The sequence below is a fragment of the Protobothrops mucrosquamatus genome, unplaced genomic scaffold, assembly GCF_001527695.2.
Source record: "Protobothrops mucrosquamatus isolate PMUCROS unplaced genomic scaffold, P.Mucros_1.0 scaffold2412, whole genome shotgun sequence".
In the NCBI taxonomy this organism is placed as follows: domain Eukaryota; kingdom Metazoa; phylum Chordata; class Lepidosauria; order Squamata; family Viperidae; genus Protobothrops; species Protobothrops mucrosquamatus.
In genome coordinates, this window is record NW_015388484.1 from 65656 (window position 1) to 83590 (window position 17935).

General features: G+C 47.5%; 1 protein-coding gene across 1 annotated transcript in view; it reads right to left on the bottom strand.

Moving 5' to 3' along the window:
* The window catches only part of NCOR2 (nuclear receptor corepressor 2), a gene marked incomplete at its 3' end in the record, with an annotated part of 161543 nt that overhangs the window by 64397 nt on the left and 79211 nt on the right, over positions 1 to 17935 (bottom strand). The window contains exons 16-17 of the mRNA XM_029285880.1: positions 17063 to 17205; positions 8696 to 8855 (exon numbers count right to left, since the gene is read on the bottom strand). Of these exons, the coding sequence (XP_029141713.1) occupies positions 8696 to 8855; positions 17063 to 17205 (303 nt within the window). The remainder of the gene's footprint in view (positions 1 to 8695; positions 8856 to 17062; positions 17206 to 17935) is intronic.

The following is a 17935-nucleotide window of genomic DNA, read 5'->3' on the forward strand; positions in this document are numbered from 1 at the left end:
AACAACAAAGATGGAACAGTTGTTAAGGACTAGCTCTACTTGTGTCCACTTTGAGCTCAGGGTGGTAGTAAAATCTGTGCACCACGCTCAACATGAACAAGAGTCAAGATTTGCTACTAGGGTACTAGAATATGAGGCAAGACAAGAAACAATGGATGGAAACTGACCAAAGAGAGAAGCAACCTGGAATTAAGGAGAAACTTCCTAACAGTGAGGACAATTAACCAGTGGAACAGCTTGCCACCAGAAACAGTGGGCGCACCATCACTGGAGGTCTATGGAGATTCTCAGTCATCCAAGTCATGGTTGTCCGAAAGATGCTTTTTCATGAGGCAACTGGACTTTGTTTTTCTTTGAAGACGTTTCGCTTCTCATCCAAGAAGCTTCTTCAGCTCTGACTATGATGGTCCTTCCACTCTCCACCATCCAGTCAGAGCTGAAGAAGCTTCTTGGATGAGAAGCGAAACGTCTTCAAAGAAAAACAAGGAAGTCCAGTTGCCTTGTGAAAAAGCATCTTTGGAATTCATTACCGGAGGTTTTTAAGAAAAGACTGGACAGCCACCTGTCTGAAATGGTATAGGGTCTCCTGCTTGAGCAGGGGGCTGGACTAGAAGACCTCCAAGGTCCCTTCCAACTCTATTCTATTCTATTCTATTCTATTCTATTCTATTCTATTCTATTCTATTCTATTCTACTCTACTCTACTCTACTCTATTTTAAAAAGAGGCTAGGCAGTCACTTGTCTGAAATGGGATAGGATCTCCTGCTTGATCAGGGAGCTGGACTAGAAGACCTCCAAGGTCCCTTCCAGCTCTATTCTGATTGAGTTGCCTTTTTTGGGAGGGTCATCAACAACTGGGCTCGCTTGCAACATTTCGGAGAGGTGACAGCTCCATTGTCTTGTGAAGTCAAACATGATTTGAAGGGGACTTCATCCTAGATTTTGGGGAGGGGAGAAGATTCTCCATGAGGAATTCCTGCTGGCTCAAGTGACAAACCTGTGCAAATTCTTTGCAATCAAGCGCACCGAATTCAATACACAGGTGCAGAACGACACAGCCGCCTCAGCTTCATCATCACACACACACACACACACACACACACACACACAAAGCACCCGGTTGCATCATGAGAACTTCTCAAGATTCATTGCACAAGCCTCTCCACACATGTGCGAAAGCAACGTTCCTCCAGGTAGGAGCCTTCCCCCAATTTAATTAAAACCGCCTTGAACGTTCGGCGCGCGGAATGTGTCTCGGCTTGGAGTTGGCGCAACCTGGAATGCCTGGCACCGCGGAAGGAAAGTTTCGAACGTCTATCTTTCTACAGCCTTTTTGGCTCCGTCCAAAAGGTTTTCAAATGCTGGCGCAGCTCACGGAGCGGAGTTCCATGCTCCACCCCAGCTCTGGGATCGCATCCAAGGAAGGCACCACAAGGATGCAGAGAATGTGTGTGCAGGCTTCAAAATGGAGGTTTGCCACCACCGTCGACACAACCGGAGGCACAACGCAGGAGGAAGCCAAGAGCCTTGGGAGTGGTAGTAAGGGGGGTGGGGTGGGGGAGGAGGAAATGAAGTCATTGTTTCCTGAAATTTATTGGGAAAGTTTGAGGTGCTGAAGGATGGCCCAGAAGAACGAGGCATGGGCAAGTTTCTTGGAAGGTGGTTGAGAATAAACCAGTGGAGGAGAGAGAGAGAAATCTCTGTAAAGCAGGGGTAGTCAACCTTGGCTCTTTTATGACTCGTGGACTTCAACTCCCAGAATTCCTCAGCCAGCATGGGGGAACTATGGCCCCTTTATGACTGGTGGACTTCAACTCCCAGAATTCCTCAGCCAGCATGGGGGAACTATGGCCCCTTTATGACTCGTGGACTTCAACTCCCAGAATTCCTCAGCCAGCATGGGGGAATTATGGCTCCCTCATGACTGGTGGACTTCAACTCCCAGAATTCCTCAGCCAGCATGGGGGAACTATGGCCTCTTCATGAGTCTTGGACTTCAACTCCCAGAATTCCTGAGCCAGCATGGCTCAGCTTGGAAACCTCTTCCTTTCCCCTCAGCGTGGCTGGCTCAGGAATTCTGGGAGTTGAAGTCCACGAGTCATAAAAGAGCCAAGGTTGCCTACCCCTGCTGTAAAGGTTAGGGAAGAATTCTCCTGAAAATTGGATTTTGGAAAAGACAGGAGGACTGGGAAGCTTACATTGGACCAGTGTTTGTCAAACATGGCTACTGGAAGATACGGGAAATTCAAGTCCCAGAATTCCCCAGCCGATTCTGGGACTTGAAATCCGTTCACGTTGAAGGGAACTGAAGTTCGCTCATTCCGACTGGGGAATTCTGGGAGCTGAAGTCCACCTATATCGAAGGGAATTGAAGTCCACCCATGTTGAAGGGACTGGAAGTGGGGAATTCTGGGAGGTGGAGTCCACCCAGGTTGAAGGGCACTGAAGTCCACCCAGGCTGGCTGGGGAATTCCGGGAGGTGAAGTCATTCATGATGACTGTGGAATTCTGGGAGGAGGACTCCACCCATGTTGAAGGGAGTTGAAGCCACCCATGCTGGCTGAGGAATTCTGGGAGTTGAAGTCATCCATGTTGGCTGGGGAATTCTGGGAATTGAAGTCCACCTATCATATAGCAGCCAAACTTGAGAAACACTGCTTGGATCAATTCAACAGGGAAGGGTGTCCACCCAGTCTGGGAGCTCTCTCTCTCTCTCTCTGTCCATTTCCAACCAAATTCCAAGCATCGCTGATGTCTTTTTCCTTGCCAAGTCTCCAAAAGGCAGTTTTTCCCCTCTTCCCTTCTGCAAAACAAACTAAGAAGGAATCGTGGAGAGCTTTGGCTAAGGTTCTGCTAGAGAACGCCGCTCTCCTCATTTCGCTTGGGAAAGCAAACAGAATCTTGGCTTTGCTCCAATTTTATTATTTTTATTATTTTTATTATTATTATTGCACTTTGCAATCTGCGGAGGGTCTGGGAGGGGCCGAGTGGGTCCCTGGGAAAAGCCTTTGTTGTTTGGCATCCATTGCCAGGAACTGAATGATGCCCAAGGAAAAAGGCAGCTCCATACAAAGCCACACCTGTTTGCAAAGTGTGGGTCCTTGCAAGACCCACACACTTTTAGATCCCAAAAGACGAGGCGGGGGGGGGGGCTGTGCGACTCTCCTGCTCTCGTTGACTCGTCGGCCACTCAGACCCCCTTCAATTCACGCCCCTCCAGCTTAGAGGTCCCAGTGCCTGGTCCCCAATGATTCCCACCGAAAGGAACTCATGCTTTGAACTTGCAAAGCACATCACACGTGTGTGTACAGAGTGTCCTCTGAACCAGCTGTTGCATCCCCCTCTACGAGCTCTCGCCCCCCCTCCCAACGCCTCTGATTCATGCCTGTGTTTGTGACACAAGACTTTTTTAAGCACTGCCTGGAAAAGATTCACGGGTCCTTCCCTTCAGAGCTGTGTGTGTGTGTGTGTGTGTGTGTAAGGGGGGGAGCTATTATTCCTTCACTCGCCCCCAAGTTAAATGGGGAGATTGCAATACAGGCAGTCCTCAATTTATGGCAACGGAGCCCCAGAATTTCTGCAGCTAAGCCAGACAGTAGAGCCCATTTTGCTCCGTTTTACGACCTTTCCCGCCACAGCTGCTGAGCAGATCCCTGCAGCTGTTAAGTTAGCAATGTCAGTCGTTCAACGAATCTGGCCCTCCCCACGGGACTTTGCTTGCCAGAAGGTCACAAAAGGAGGATCCCGTGACCCCGGGACACCGTGACCGTCATAAATACGAGCCAGTTGCCAAGGGTCCAAATTTTGATCGGGGGGGGGATGCGGGCAATGGTCGTGTGAAAAAGGGTTGTTAAGTCCATTTTTCCCAATATTGTTGTAACTTCAAATTGTCACTAAGCGAACCGTTTTAAGTCGAGGACGACCTGTAAATAACAAGCATCTTCTGCAAGAGGCTGGATCAGTTCCAAGGAAAAATAGGGATAATTGTCCATTTCTGTTTTTTTGTTCCTGTAACCCAGGGGTAGGCAACCTTGACTCTTTCATGACTCGTGGACCTCAACACCCAGAATTCCTGAGCCAGCATGGGGGAACTATGGCCCCTTCATGACTCGTGGACTTCAACTCCCAGAATTCCTCAGCCAGCATGAGGGAAACTTTGGCCCCTTCATGACTCATGGACTTCAACTCCCAGAATTCCTGAGCCAGCATGAGGGAAACTTTGGCCCCTTCATGACTCATGGACTTCAACTCCCAGAATTCCTGAGCCAGCATGAGGGAAACTTTGGCCCCTTCATGACTCATGGACTTCAACTCCCAGAATTCCTGAGCCAGCATGAGGGAAACTTTGGCCCCTTCATGACTCGTGGACTTCAACTCCCAGAATTCCTCAGCCAGCGTGGCTCAGCTTGGAAACCTCTCCCTTTCCCTTCAGCATGGCTGGCTCAGGAATTCTGGGAGTTGAAGTCCACCAGTCATAAAAGAGCCAAGGTTACCTATCCCTGCTGTAACCCATGGGTCCCCAATCCCCAGTCCGTGGATTGGTACCAGGCCGCGGCATGCCAGCAACCGGTCCGCACAAACAAGCAAAGCCCCATCCACGGGATGCAGGCAGCACACAAAACCACGCACCCTCCGGTCCATGGAAAAATCTCTCTCCACGGAACCGGTCCCTGGTGCCCAAAAGGTTGGGGACCTCTGGTGTAACCCCATCTCTGAGGCCCATCAGCCAAACAATCATCTTGCCTAGAACCAAGATTTTATCCCACATTGACACAGACCAGTGGCTACTGAAGATGAAAAACAGAAGTCCTGCTAAGAAATAATCAGGGACTTTTTAATCTCTGGCTCCATCTCCAGAAAATCTGATAGTATTTATCAGCCGCTTGCGACGTTGCTTTTTAACCCAAGGTCACCACAAACTATTCACCGGAATGGTGGTGATGATGGTTATAATGGAGGTGATGATGGTTGTGGTGGTGATGGTTATGGTGGTGATGATGGTGATGGTTAGGGTTGCCAGGTCTGCTTCCAAAAAATAGCGGACAAGCGGGGGGGGGGGGTTAAGTAGTAAAAAAAGTAAGACTGTACAGCTTTAGATTACGTACCATTTCATCATAAAGCTTTTGAATAAAAAAAATGTCCACTATAGTGGACATAATGTGAAAAAAGTGGACTGTCCACTCAAATAGTGGACACCTGGCAACCCTAGGGTAACCCCCATCTCTGAGGCCCATCAGCCAAACAATCATCTTGCCTAGAACCAATATTTTACCCCACATTGACACATTGACTACTAAAGATGAAAAACAGACGTCCTGCTACGAAATAATCAGGGACTTTTTAATCTCTGGCTCCATCTCCAGAAAATCTGATAGTGTTTATCAGTCGCTTGCGACGTTGCTTTTTAACCCAAGGTCACCACAAACTATTCACCGGAAAGTTGGTGGAGAGAGAATATGACTTGGGTGCACATCTAAGCATGAAGGCCAGCCCTTAGGGCAGGGGTCTTTAAACTTGGCCCTTTTATGACTTGTGGACTTCAACTCCCAGAATTCCTCAGCCAGGCACGCTGGCTGAGGAATTCAGGGAGTTGAAGTCCGCAAGTCATGAAGGGACCATAGTTCCCCCATGCTGGCTGAGGAATTCTGGGAGTTGAAGTCCGCAAGTCATGAAGGGACCATAGTTCCCCCATGCTGGCTGAGGAATTCTGGGAATTGAAGTCCACAAGTCATGAAGGGGCCAAGTTTGAAGACTGTACGATATACACATTCATACAGGTGGTCTTGGATTTAGTGGCTGTTTGAAGTTACGACAGCACTGAAAAAGAAGTAATTTGTGACCAGTCCCCTCACTTATGACCAGTCCTTGCACTTATGACTGGTCCTTGCACTTAGGCCTGGTCCTTGCATTTACGACTGTCACAGCATCCCCATGGTCAAGTGATCACAATTCAGACACTTCACAACCACGGCTGGCTCAGGAATTGTGGGAGTTGAAGTCCACAAGTCATAAAAGGGCCAAGTTTGAAGACCCCTGCCTTAGGGGCAAACTAGCTGAGGAAACAGAAAATATTAAGCAGTGCATCAGTGTCTATAGAGTCACCCAGGTCATGGTGGTCCCAGAGATGCTTTTTCACGAGGCAATTGGACCTTCTTTATTTTACTTCGAAGACGTTTCTCATCTCATCTTCCCACAGAGCTGAAGAAGCTTCTTGGAGGAGAAGCGAAACGTCGTCAAAGAAAAACAAGAAAGTCCAGATGCCTCGTGAAAAAGCATCTTTGTTTCTCAATCTTGGTGACTTTTAAGATGGGTGGACTTCAACTCCCAGAATTCCCCAAGCCGGCCATTGTGGGCTGAGGGATTCTGGGAGTTGAAGTCCACCAGTCTTAAAAGTTTGCCAAAGGTGTGTTTTCAAAAGCCAACTGGACTTCCCTTTGTTTCTGAAGACGTTTCACTTCTCACCCAAGAAGCTTCTTCAGCTCTGACTGGACAATCCCCTCAGAAATAGTGGGCGCTCCATCACTGGAGGTCTAGATTTGCTACTAGGGTACTAGAATATGAGGCAAGACAAGAAACAATGGATGGAAACTGACCAAAGAGAGAAGCAACCTGGAATTAAGGAGAAACTTCCTAACAGTGAGGACAATTAACCAGTGGAACAGCTTGCCACCAGAAATAGTGGGCACACCATCACTGGAGGTATATGGAGATTCTCAGTCATGTATGTCATCGTTGTCCCAAAGATGCTTTTTCATGAGGCAACTAGACTTTGTTTTTCTTTGAAGATGTTTCACTTCTCATCCAAGAAGCTTCTTCAGCTTTGACTATGATGGTCCTCCCACTCCCCACCGTCCAGTCAGAGCTGAAGAAGCTTCTTGGATGAGAAGCGAAACGTCTTCAAAGAAAAACGAGAAAGCCCAGTTGNAGGAATTCTGGGAGTTGAAGTCCGCAAGTCATGAAGGGGCCATAGTTCCCCCATGCTGGCTCAGGAATTCTGGGAGTTGAAGTCCGCAAGTCATGAAGGGGCCATAGTTCCCCCATGCTGGCTGAGGAATTCTGGGAGTTGAAATCCGCAAGTCATGAAGGGGCCAAGTTTGAAGACCGTACAATATACACATTCATACAGGTGGTCTTGGATTTAGTGGCTTTTTGAAGTTACGACAGCACTGAAAAAAAAGTAATTTGTGACCAGTCCCCTCACTTATGACCAGTCCTTGCACTTAGGCCTGGTCCTTGCATTTACGACTGTCACAGCATCCCCATGGTCAAGTGATCACAATTCAGACACTTCACAACCACGGCTGGCTCAGGAATTCTGGGAGTTGAAGTCCACAAGTCATAAAAGGGCCAAGTTTGAAGACCCCTGCCTTAGGGGCAAACTAGCTGAGGAAACAGAAAATATTAAGCAGTGCATCAGTGTCTATGGAGTCACCCAGGTCATGGTGGTCCCAGAGATGCTTTTTCACGAGGCAATTGGACCTTCTTTATTTTACTTTGAAGATGTTTCTCATCTCATCTTCCCACAGAGCTGAAGAAGCTTCTTGGAGGAGAAGCGAAACGTCGTCAAAGAAAAACAAGAAAGTCCAGATGCCTCAGAAAAAAGCATCTTTGTTTCTCAATCTTGGTGACTTTTAAGATGGGTGGACTTCAACTCCCAGAATTCCCCAAGCCGGCCCTGCTGGCTGAGGGATTCTGGGAGTTGAACTCCACCAGTCATAAAATTTTGCCAAAGGTGCTTTTTCCAAAACCAACTGGACTTCCCTTTGTTTCTGAAGACATTTTGCTTCTCACCCAAGAAGCTTCTTCAGCTTTGACTGGACAATCCCCTCAGAAATAGTGGGCGCTCCATCACTGAAGGTCTAGATTTGCTACTAGGGTACTAGAATATGAGGCAAGACAAGAAACAATGGATGGAAACTGACCAAAGAGAGAAGCAACCTGGAATTAAGGAGAAACTTCCTAACAGTGAGGACAATTAACCAGTGGAACAGCTTGCCACCAGAAATAGTGGGCACACCATCACTGGAGGTATATGGAGATTCTCAGTCATGTAGGTCATCGTTGTCCCAAAGATGCTTTTTCATGAGGCAACTAGACTTTGTTTTTCTTTGAAGATGTTTCACTTCTCATCCAAGAAGCTTCTTCAGCTTTGACTATGATGGTCCTCCCACTCCCCACCGTCCAGTCAGAGCTGAAGAAGCTTCTTGGATGAGAAGCGAAACGTCTTCAAAGAAAAACGAGAAAGCCCAGTTGCCTCGTGAAAAAGCGTCTTTGAGATTCATCACTGGAGGTTTTTAAGAAAAGACTGGACAGCCACCTGTCTGAAATGACGTAGGGTCTCCTGCTTGAGCAGGGAGCTGGACTAGAAGACCTCCAAGGTCCCTTCCAGCTCTATTTTAATTGAGTTCCCTTTTTTGGGGAGGGGCATCAACAACCGGGCTCGCTTGCAACGTTTTGGACAGGTGACAGCTCCATCTGACGTCAGCCAGAACCGAAGAAGCTTCTTGGAGGAGAAGCGAAAATTGTTCAAGGAAAAACAAAGTCCAATTTCCTTTCGGAAAAGCACCCTGGGGACAACCATGAGTTGGGATGACCGAGAATCTCCATAGACATTAAAGTTGCCATGTTTGGAGACCCCTGGCCGAAGCAAAACCGGACCAAGAGGTGCAGTTTCATCCTGGAGAACCATCTCACCTTCTGCCTCGACCTCCTCGGCCATCTCCTCCTCGTTGCCGCTGGTGCCTGACCCATCCTGGCCCATCTCCTCGTCCTCAGTCACCGGGGGAAAAGCCCTTTCCTCATTTTGGACCACAGGACCCTTTTTCTTCTTTCTCCGAGCGTTCCTTTCTTTCTCCTGAGCAAGCCAAGCAGAAAAGGAGGGTTATGAATCTTGCTGGAACACCATCTTATCGTCAATCACTGCATCGGCCAGGACTAAACACACACACACACACACAATACCAGGAGGTTGAAATGGCAATTAAAAAAAAAAAAAGCAGGGGCTGAAATGAGTGTGCATTGCTTCCCAGGATTTCAGATTGCATAAACTTTTGTACACAAGTGCAAAAAAAAAACCCCAAAAAAACCCAAGCCTAAAGAATGAAGATAAGTTTGCAAGAATTGACCATTTTTGGAAGCATTTTTGCTACGTTCGGTCGGCCTCCACAATATCACAACCTTTTGCAGCATCTCAACTGCACTGCAGAAGGAAGGGAAAGAGTTGCACAACCACGCACGCAGATTCACACACACACACACACACACACAAATAAATGCACGCCCGCTGTTACGATTTTTGATCCACTGCATTAATAACACCCATTGAACGTTTTTATACGGAGGATACTTTGAAATATTTATGCCGGCTTCACAAAGACCTAGAGGTCAGCGTTTGGCACATCTGCTCACTATAATTCTGATTTCATCCTGGAAAAATGCAGGGAGAGACAAAGTGTGGCCTAGTGGTTAAAGCACCGGGCTAAACACCAGGAAATGCTGTGGTGTGGTTCTTGTCCTGGGCACCCAGACGCACAAAATAAAAAATGGCCAGGTGACCTTTTTAAACTTTTCCTTCTTTTCACTTTCCTAAACCTGGGTTTCTACTTGTGTTTTTTCTCTTGGAATAAACTCGATTAAAATGGAAAAACAAAACAAAACAAAAACCCCAAACAGATTTCATCAGTTACAGAGGAGAGCCTTGACTCAGTTTGAACTCCTGCCAGAGACACCATTTGGATAAGTGCTCATTATCAGGAGAAGAAACACAGCCCGCCCGTCGCTGGGGTGCTTGATGATGTGAACACAAACGCGGCAACGCTCCCGTTACTATGGCAAAGCGGTCCTGGAGCTGGCGTCCCGGGTGACTCATGCAAACCGACGGAGCAAGAAAATTAACCTGGGCTGGACAACGGGGAACCAGCTTTGGATGGCGTGACGCTTTTCCCGCTGGGAGATGTTCTCCCCAAGAGCTTTCCGTTCGGAGCACCGGGGGGGGGGAGGGGGAAGCAAGGCAAAAGAGGGATTAAAGAAAAATAAACCAGAGATTAAAATACGGGAACGGCCACGTAGAAGGCAGAGCAGGGAATATTTTGCCAGGTTAACCACCCATCTCCAGAAGTCGGCACGGGCCGCGGGAGGCCAGGGAAATATTTGCAACATCTGGAAGACCATGGCTGGGCCCGTGCTTAGAATAGAATAGAATAGAATAGAATAGAATAGAATAGAATAGAATAGAATAGAATAGAATTATTACAGAAGAGAGAGAATGGAATGGAATAGAAAATAGAATAGAATAGAATAGAATGGAATAGAATAGAATAGAATAGAATTATTACAGAAGAGAGAGAACGGAATGGAATAGAAAATAGAATAGAATAGAATAGAATAGAATAGAATAGAATAGAATAGAATAGAATAGGAATAGAATAGAAAATAGAATAGAAAATAGAATAGAATGGAATGGAATGGAATGGAATAGAATAGAATAGAATGGAATGGAACGGAATAGAATAGAAGAGAATAGAAGAGAACAGAATAGAATAATAGAGTTGGAAGGGACCTTGGAGGTCTTCTAGTCCAACCCCCTGCTCAGGCAGGAGACCCTATATCATTTCAGACAAGTGGCTGTCCAGTCTCTTCTTAAAATGAAGCACCTATAACTTCTGGAGACAGGCTGTTCCACTGGTTAATTGTTCTCGCTGTTAGGAAGTTTCTCCTTGGTTCTAGGTTGCTTTTCTCCTTGATTAGATCTGAGATCAGTTAATCAGAGTCAAGCTGAAAGGGACCTGGGAGGTGTTCTAGTCCAGCCCCCCGCTCAAGCAGGAGAACCTATATATCATTTCAGACAAATGACTGTCTAGCCCAGGGGTAGGCAACCTTGGCTCTTTTGTGACTCGTGGACTTCAACTCCCAGAATTCCTGAGCCAGCCATGCTGAGGGGAAAGGGAGAGGTTTCCAAACTGAGCCATGGTGGCTCAGGAATTCTGGGAATTGAAGCCCACGAGTCATAAAAGAGCCAAGGTTGCCTACCCCTGGGCTCTAGTCTCTTCTTAAAAACCTCCAGATGTTCGCAAAAGGGGGTCACCTGACCCCGGGACATTGCAACCGTCATAAATATGAGTCAGTTGCCACGGATCTGAATTCTGATCATGGGGATGCTGCAAAGACCGTAACTGTGAAAAACGGTCATAAGTCCCTTTTTTCCCCAGTGCCCGTTGTAACTTCATTCACTAAATAGAATGGTTGTTAAGTCGAGGACTACCTGGAAACCTAACTAAAGGACGGCTGAAATGTAGTGAATGGGTCGGTAGCACTTAGCCACGATCCACTAAATCTGGTTTGTTTGGCAAGACCAATCTGAGCACCGCAACTCCAAATTAAAGCCAAAAGTGTGTTGTTTTCCTTCCAGTCCCAGCACACTGCTCAGCTTCTTAACTTCCCAAGCAACCTTTTCCGATCAGTTTCCAGAGCCCCACATCAAAATGATGTTTAATTCTTCCGTTCCGGAGATCCCTGGCCCATCCCTCCCGCCTGCTGTGTGCGCACAAAGTAGCAAATGTTTAGGAAAAAACGGGACGTTAGATTAACCGCAAGCTTTTTGTTCCCCCCTCCCTCCTATTCAGATTTATGACATCTGTTGTTGCCAGCAAACAATAGCGTGGAGTTTTTTCTTTTCTTTTTAAGAAAAAAGGAAAGAAGAATGGCAACGCAAACCAGCTGAACGCTCATTGTTCTTTTGCCAAAAAAGAAAAGAGAAACAGAGAAAATGATCAAGTCAGGCTAAGGACGTCAATCAAGAAGATGTAGAAGGCAGAGAGAAGATCAACGCATCTGCAGGTAGTCCTCAACGTAGGACTGTAATCAAGCCTGCCCATTAGGGCTGTAAGTCACGATGGTCGTAAAACAAGTTGGTCACGTCAGGGGTCCCCAACCCCTGGTTCGTGGACCGGCACCAGTCCGCAGCGTGCCAGCCAATGGGCCGCACACAAACAAGCAAAGCTCCATCCTCGGGATGCAGGCAGTATTCAAAACCACACCTCTCCCGGTCCACGGAAAAACCGTTCTCTGTGGCACCGGTCCCTGGTGCATTTGACCATGTCACGTGACCCAGAGGTCCCCAAACCTTTGGGCACCTCTGGGTCACGTGACATGGTCAAATGCACCATGAGTTTGGCACCTCAAGTCCAGTTGGTTGACTCTTATCTGGTACTAATTCACCTTGACTGTTAGTAGCTCAGATTCTTGTGTATAGGTGTTGTTGTTAGTTGCGAAGTCGTGTCCAACCCATCGCGATCCCATGGACAACGTTCCTCCAGGCCTTCCTGTCCTCTACCATCTTCTGGAGTCCATTGAAGCTCACGCCTCCTGCTTCAGTGTCTCCATCCAGCCACCTCATTCCCTGTCGTCCCCTTCTTCTCTTGCCCTCCATCTTTCCCAGCATCAGGCTCTTCTCCAGGGAGTCCTTCCTTCTCATTAGGTGGCCAAAGTACTTGAGTTTCAACTTCAGGATCTGGCCTTCTAAAGAGCAGTCGGGGTTGATCTCCTCTAGGACTGACCGGTTGGATCGCCTTGCAGTCCAGGGGACTCGCAGGAATCTTCTCCAGCACCAGAGTTCAAAGGCCTCCATTCTTTGGCGCTCAGCCTTTCTTATGGTCCAGCTTTCACAACCAGACATTGCAACTGGGAAAACCATGGCCTCTTAACACAGATAGTCCTCGACTTAACAACCATTCATTTAGTGACCATTTAGAGTTACTGAAAAAAAAGTGACGTACAATCATTTTTCACGCCACCACTGCAGCATCCCCGTGGTCACGGGATCAAAACTCAGATGCTCGGCAGCTGGCATGTACTTATGACGGTTACAGTGTCCCGGGGTCACATGATCCCCTTTTGCGATCTTCTGGCAAGCAAAGGTCAATGGGGGGGCAAACCCACTTAACAACCATGACCCTACCTTAACAGGTGCAGCAATTCACTTAACAACTGTTAGCAAGAAAGATTGTATAATGGAGCAAAACTCACTTAACAAATGTCTCGTTTAGCGAGAGAACATTTGGGCTCAACTGTGTGTCAGAGAGTGCAGTCTTATTGCGCGAGATAACCCAGGAGTAAACACAGCAAACAGTGGTTTGTGTTAAATGGTGGTTTATCTTATACTAGCTACAATATCATACACCAGAAATAAAATACATACAGGTGCTAATACAGCAGGATCCAACAAACCACAACTGCAGCAGGAAATGGAAGAGAGAGAACACATCTGCTGAGCCTTCCCTTTTATACAAAGCTCTTAAAGAGATACAGACCCAGCTGGCTCTTAAAGGGACACAGACCCTGCTGAGTCATTCCCATAATTACATCTCACATTCCATAAGCCAGTGGTGGCGAACCTATGGCACGGGTGCCAGAGGCGGCACTCGGAGCCCTCTCTGTGGGCACACGTGCTGTTGCCCCAGCCTTGCCTCCCCCCGTGACCCCCTCCTCACCAGCAGCCCCCCTGGAGGAGAGTCGCCCCCAAGCGTGGCCCATGCGGAGAAGCACAGCCAAGGACATGGCAGCCAGGCAGCACAGACAAGACTCTGCCCTCATACCCCATCACGCACAGTTGATGCTGCAGGGCGTGGGCAGAGGGCATGGCCGCCATGGTGCTGCTGGGCTGCCTGGGCGATCTGCGGTGGGCCCTGGAGGTGATGAGTGGCCCTGTGGGCAGGCAGAGTGGGGGCGGTGGAAGGGGGTGGAGTAGGGCGGGGCCAGTTTTGGGGCACTCAGTCTCTAAAAGGTTCCCCATCACTGCCATAAGCTGATTAGCTTCTAAATCATTGCCTTGACACCTTTGCTTGTCAGAAGGTTGCAAAAGGGGATCACGCGACACCAGGACGCTGCGACCGTCATAAATACGAACCAGTTGCCAAGCATCCGAATTTTGATCCCGTGACCACGTTGTTAAGGGTCCTAAGTCCTTTTTTTTAGTGCCATTATAACTTCAAAAATCACTAAAAGAACTGTTCTAAGTCGAGGACTACCTAAATTTGGACGATCGGCAACTGACTCGTACTTACGACGGTTGCGGTGTCCCGGAGTTACGTGATCTCCCTTTTGTGACCTTTTGACAAGCAAAGTCAAATGGGGAAAGCCAGATTCGCTTCACAACCCTGTTGCTAACTTAACAATTGCAGGGATCCGCTTAACAACGCTGGCCAGGACGGTCGTAAAATGGGGCAAACCCCACTTAACAAATGTCTCACTTAGCCACAGAAATTTTGGGCTCAATTGTGGTCGTAAGTCAAGGACTGCCTGTAGAGTTAAACCTGGCTTCCCATGATAGCTCATTTCTCCTCCTCCTTTCTCTGCAAATTCCAGGCTTATTGCTAAGTTTTCGGGGGTTTTTTAAAACAAATATTATTATCTCTCTCACTTACTCCTACTCTGCCTTGCCCTGTCTGATCTTCTCGATAAGATCAGGCCCAAGGGAGAAGCACAACAGCTGTTGTTGCTGCTGATCCTCTTCTGTTGTGTAACTTTTTAGGCAACAGATAGGTGCGAAAACACAGGGACACCTTTCGCAGTAACACACACTCACTGTACTTAAGCCATACTACTCAACTCCACGGCCAGAGCTCGTTTTATTGGGGTAATTTGTTCTTTTTTTCTTTCTTTCTGCAAAGATGCTTCCAGATACCAGCACAAGGAAAGGGAAAAAATTAAAGCGGGAGAGAAGAAAAAAGCACCAACAAAAAGAGTAGAAAAATGAGAGGAGTGTGTTTTTTTTAATTATTGTTTTATATATCAAACTCAGCTGAATCAAGCCATCGTAGGGCTTAACATCCTCGCATGGTGGGTGGGCTTAAGCCACCTTCCTCCCATCTATTCCAGCTTGACCCCTGGCCTTTTCCAAAATGCAACAATCTAGTGTTACAAGGGCACTGAAAAAGGTGACTTATGACCAGTGGTAGGATTCAACCAGTTCGCACCACTTCGGCAGAACCGGAAGCTAATTTTTGGGTTCCCAGGCCCAGAACGGACTTCCAGAAGCGGCATCCACACAGAGAACCGGTCCTTCACCTATTCGAATCCCACCACTGCTTATGACTAGTCCTTGCAGTTATGACCATTGCACATCTCCACAGTCAAGGAATCCAAATTCAGGCCCTTGGCAACCGGCCTGTATGTATGACAGTTGCAGCGTCCCGGGGGTTCACGTGACCCCCATTTGCAAGCTTCCCAGCTGGATTCCGACCAGCAAAATGAAAAGGGGAAGCCTGATTTGCTTGACAATGACACAAAAAGGTCGCAGAACCAGACCGCATTCATTTAACAACCGCCTTGCTTCGTGAAAGTTCTTGCTCCCAATTTTGGTCACAAGTCCGAGGACTACCTGTACTTCCCCAGTGCCTTTGTTCCTTTTTCAGATGTTTTACTTTTCTCTCCGCTTTTTCAAATCTTCCATGTTTGTTTGTTTCTCCTTCTGCCATAATATCTAAGAGAACCTTCATCCTAAAACACCCAAGGCCTTCATCAGCCTCTAATTGCCTTGGGACCAAACGCCATTTTAATTCATCTTTTCTTACCGGTGGGGTTTTTATTGGTGCCGTTTTAAAGACTTGTGATTTACACGGCTTCCTTTATGCTTTTATGAAACGTGCTGGGCTCCAGCCCTTCCCTGGAAGGCGAGGAATAAATCTTTGGGATCGTAATGATGGAAAAGGGGAAAGATTTGGCAGCAGAAAAGTGACCGAGTGGACTCAGCCAACAGGCATCTGAGGAGCTGGGTGCTTGGAAATACCCCTATCAAAATGGCCGGAGGGTGCTTAAAAATAGCCACATCCGTCATCACAAGCTCACTTTTCCAGCTGGGGCTAAGAAGGAAAGCTTTCAAAACGACAACCAATTATCACCGCCACTTTTACTACACACAACTCCACAGGTAAATGAGAAATATTCCAGAAATTCACCTGCTGCACCCCAACTGGGAGCAGAATTTCTCTTGCCGAAGCAAGGCAGTTGGGAGTGAGCCAGGCTCAATTTTATGACCTTTTGTCATGGCTAAGCAGTTCTTAAGTGAATCACACCGCCATTAAGCAAATTCGGCTTTTCCCATTTAGCTGTTAGAAGCCAGCTGGGAACACCACAAATGGTGATTACGGGACCCCGGGACACTGCGACCGTCCTAAATACATGGTTGTGAAGTGTTTGAATTGTAATCACTTGACCATGGGGATGCTGTGTCAGTCGTAAGTGCAAGGACCGGTCATAAGTGGAAGGACTGGTCATAAGTGAGGGGAGTGGTCACAAATTACTTTTTTTTTCAGTGCTGTCGTAACTTCAAACAGCCACTAAATCCACTAAGACCACCTGTATGAATGTGTATATCGTACGGTCTTCAAACTTGGCCCCTTCATGACTTGCGGATTTCAACTCCCAGAATTCCTCAGCCAGCATGGGGGAACTATGGCCCCTTCATGACTGGTGGACTTCAACTCCCAGAATTCCTCAGCCAGCGTGCCTGGCTGAGGAATTCTGGGAGTAGAAGTCCACAAGTCATAAAAGGGCCAAGTTGGAAGACCCCTGCTTTAGACCTTTTGTAAATTTCCTATTCATAGCATCACCTTAGTTCAGCTTAGGATGGCTTTTGTTGCCAACAAGCTAGCTTGGTGGTTGTTCAACCAGGCTGAAATCACACCATTTCACTCTAGTCCAGGGGTCTCCATCCTTTACGACTTGTGGACCTCAACTCCCAGAATCCCTCAGTCGACTTGCCTGGCTGAGGAATTCTGGGAGTTGAAGTCCACAAGTCATCAAAGAGCCAGGTTTGAAGGCCCCTGGTATACCTCTTCCATAAACCACAACTGCCCACTTGGCAATTTTTTTTCTCCGGACTCAAAATGTGTTTGGCCACAAAGCCGGGTCACCGAGGGCATTAGACGCATACACACACGCTGTCTTAGCGCTTACCCACCCACTCCCACAAGCCACGCCGGAAGGTAGAAGACCCGCAGCCCCCAAGAACAAATTCAAACCACAAGGCTGGGCCAGTGTGAAGGCAATGTGTGCGACGCTTACCATTTTCAGTTTGTGCTGCTGCAGAATCTCATCCAAGTTCTGCCTTTTCTTGTAGTTGAAATAGAAGTTTTTGCACTGCGAGACGCTCTTGGACCCCACCATGCGGGCAATGGCTGACCAGTTGCGTCCATGTTCAAGGAGACCTGGGCAGGGCGGACAGGACAAGGCAGACAGGTTAAAAATACAGACACGACAGGCAGAGTCCTCAACTTACGACTACACTTGAGCCCAACATTTTCGCTGCCTGAGTGACAGTTTTGCCCCATTTTACGACTTGCGTGTCAGAAGGTCGCCAAAGGGGGATTGCATGACCCCGGGACGCTGCAAACTGTCATAAATAGGAACCAGTCGCCAAACTGGTTTGAATTTTGATCACATGGCCACGGGGACGCTTACAACGGTTGTAGCTATGAAAAACGATCCTAAGTGACTTTTTTCAGCGCTGTTGTATCTTCGGTCCCTAAAGGAACTGCTGCTATTTATTGATTTGATTGACGCTCTGCTTTTCGGCTCTTGTAGCTATCTTCACCCAGATCTATAGAATAGGTTGATTTCAGGTCTAGCCTGAAATCAACCTATTCAAAGAATTCAAAGAGCCACGCTGATTTCTATGGGCTTAATAACAAAGGATGGATCTGGTCCATTACTTTGTCTGATGCTGGGAAGACGCTCAGAGCAAATCTCCACTGAGATTTAGCCAAAAAAAAAAAAAAAACCAACCCAAAATTGCCAAAGCCATTCGGGTCATGAACAGGGACATTAAAAGCACCTCCATCAGGATAAGTTCCAGAATATGACATGATTATAAAAAAAAAAAATACACTAGCCAACAAGTAGCAAACATTGTACTTTCTCTCAGCAGGAGACTTCCTC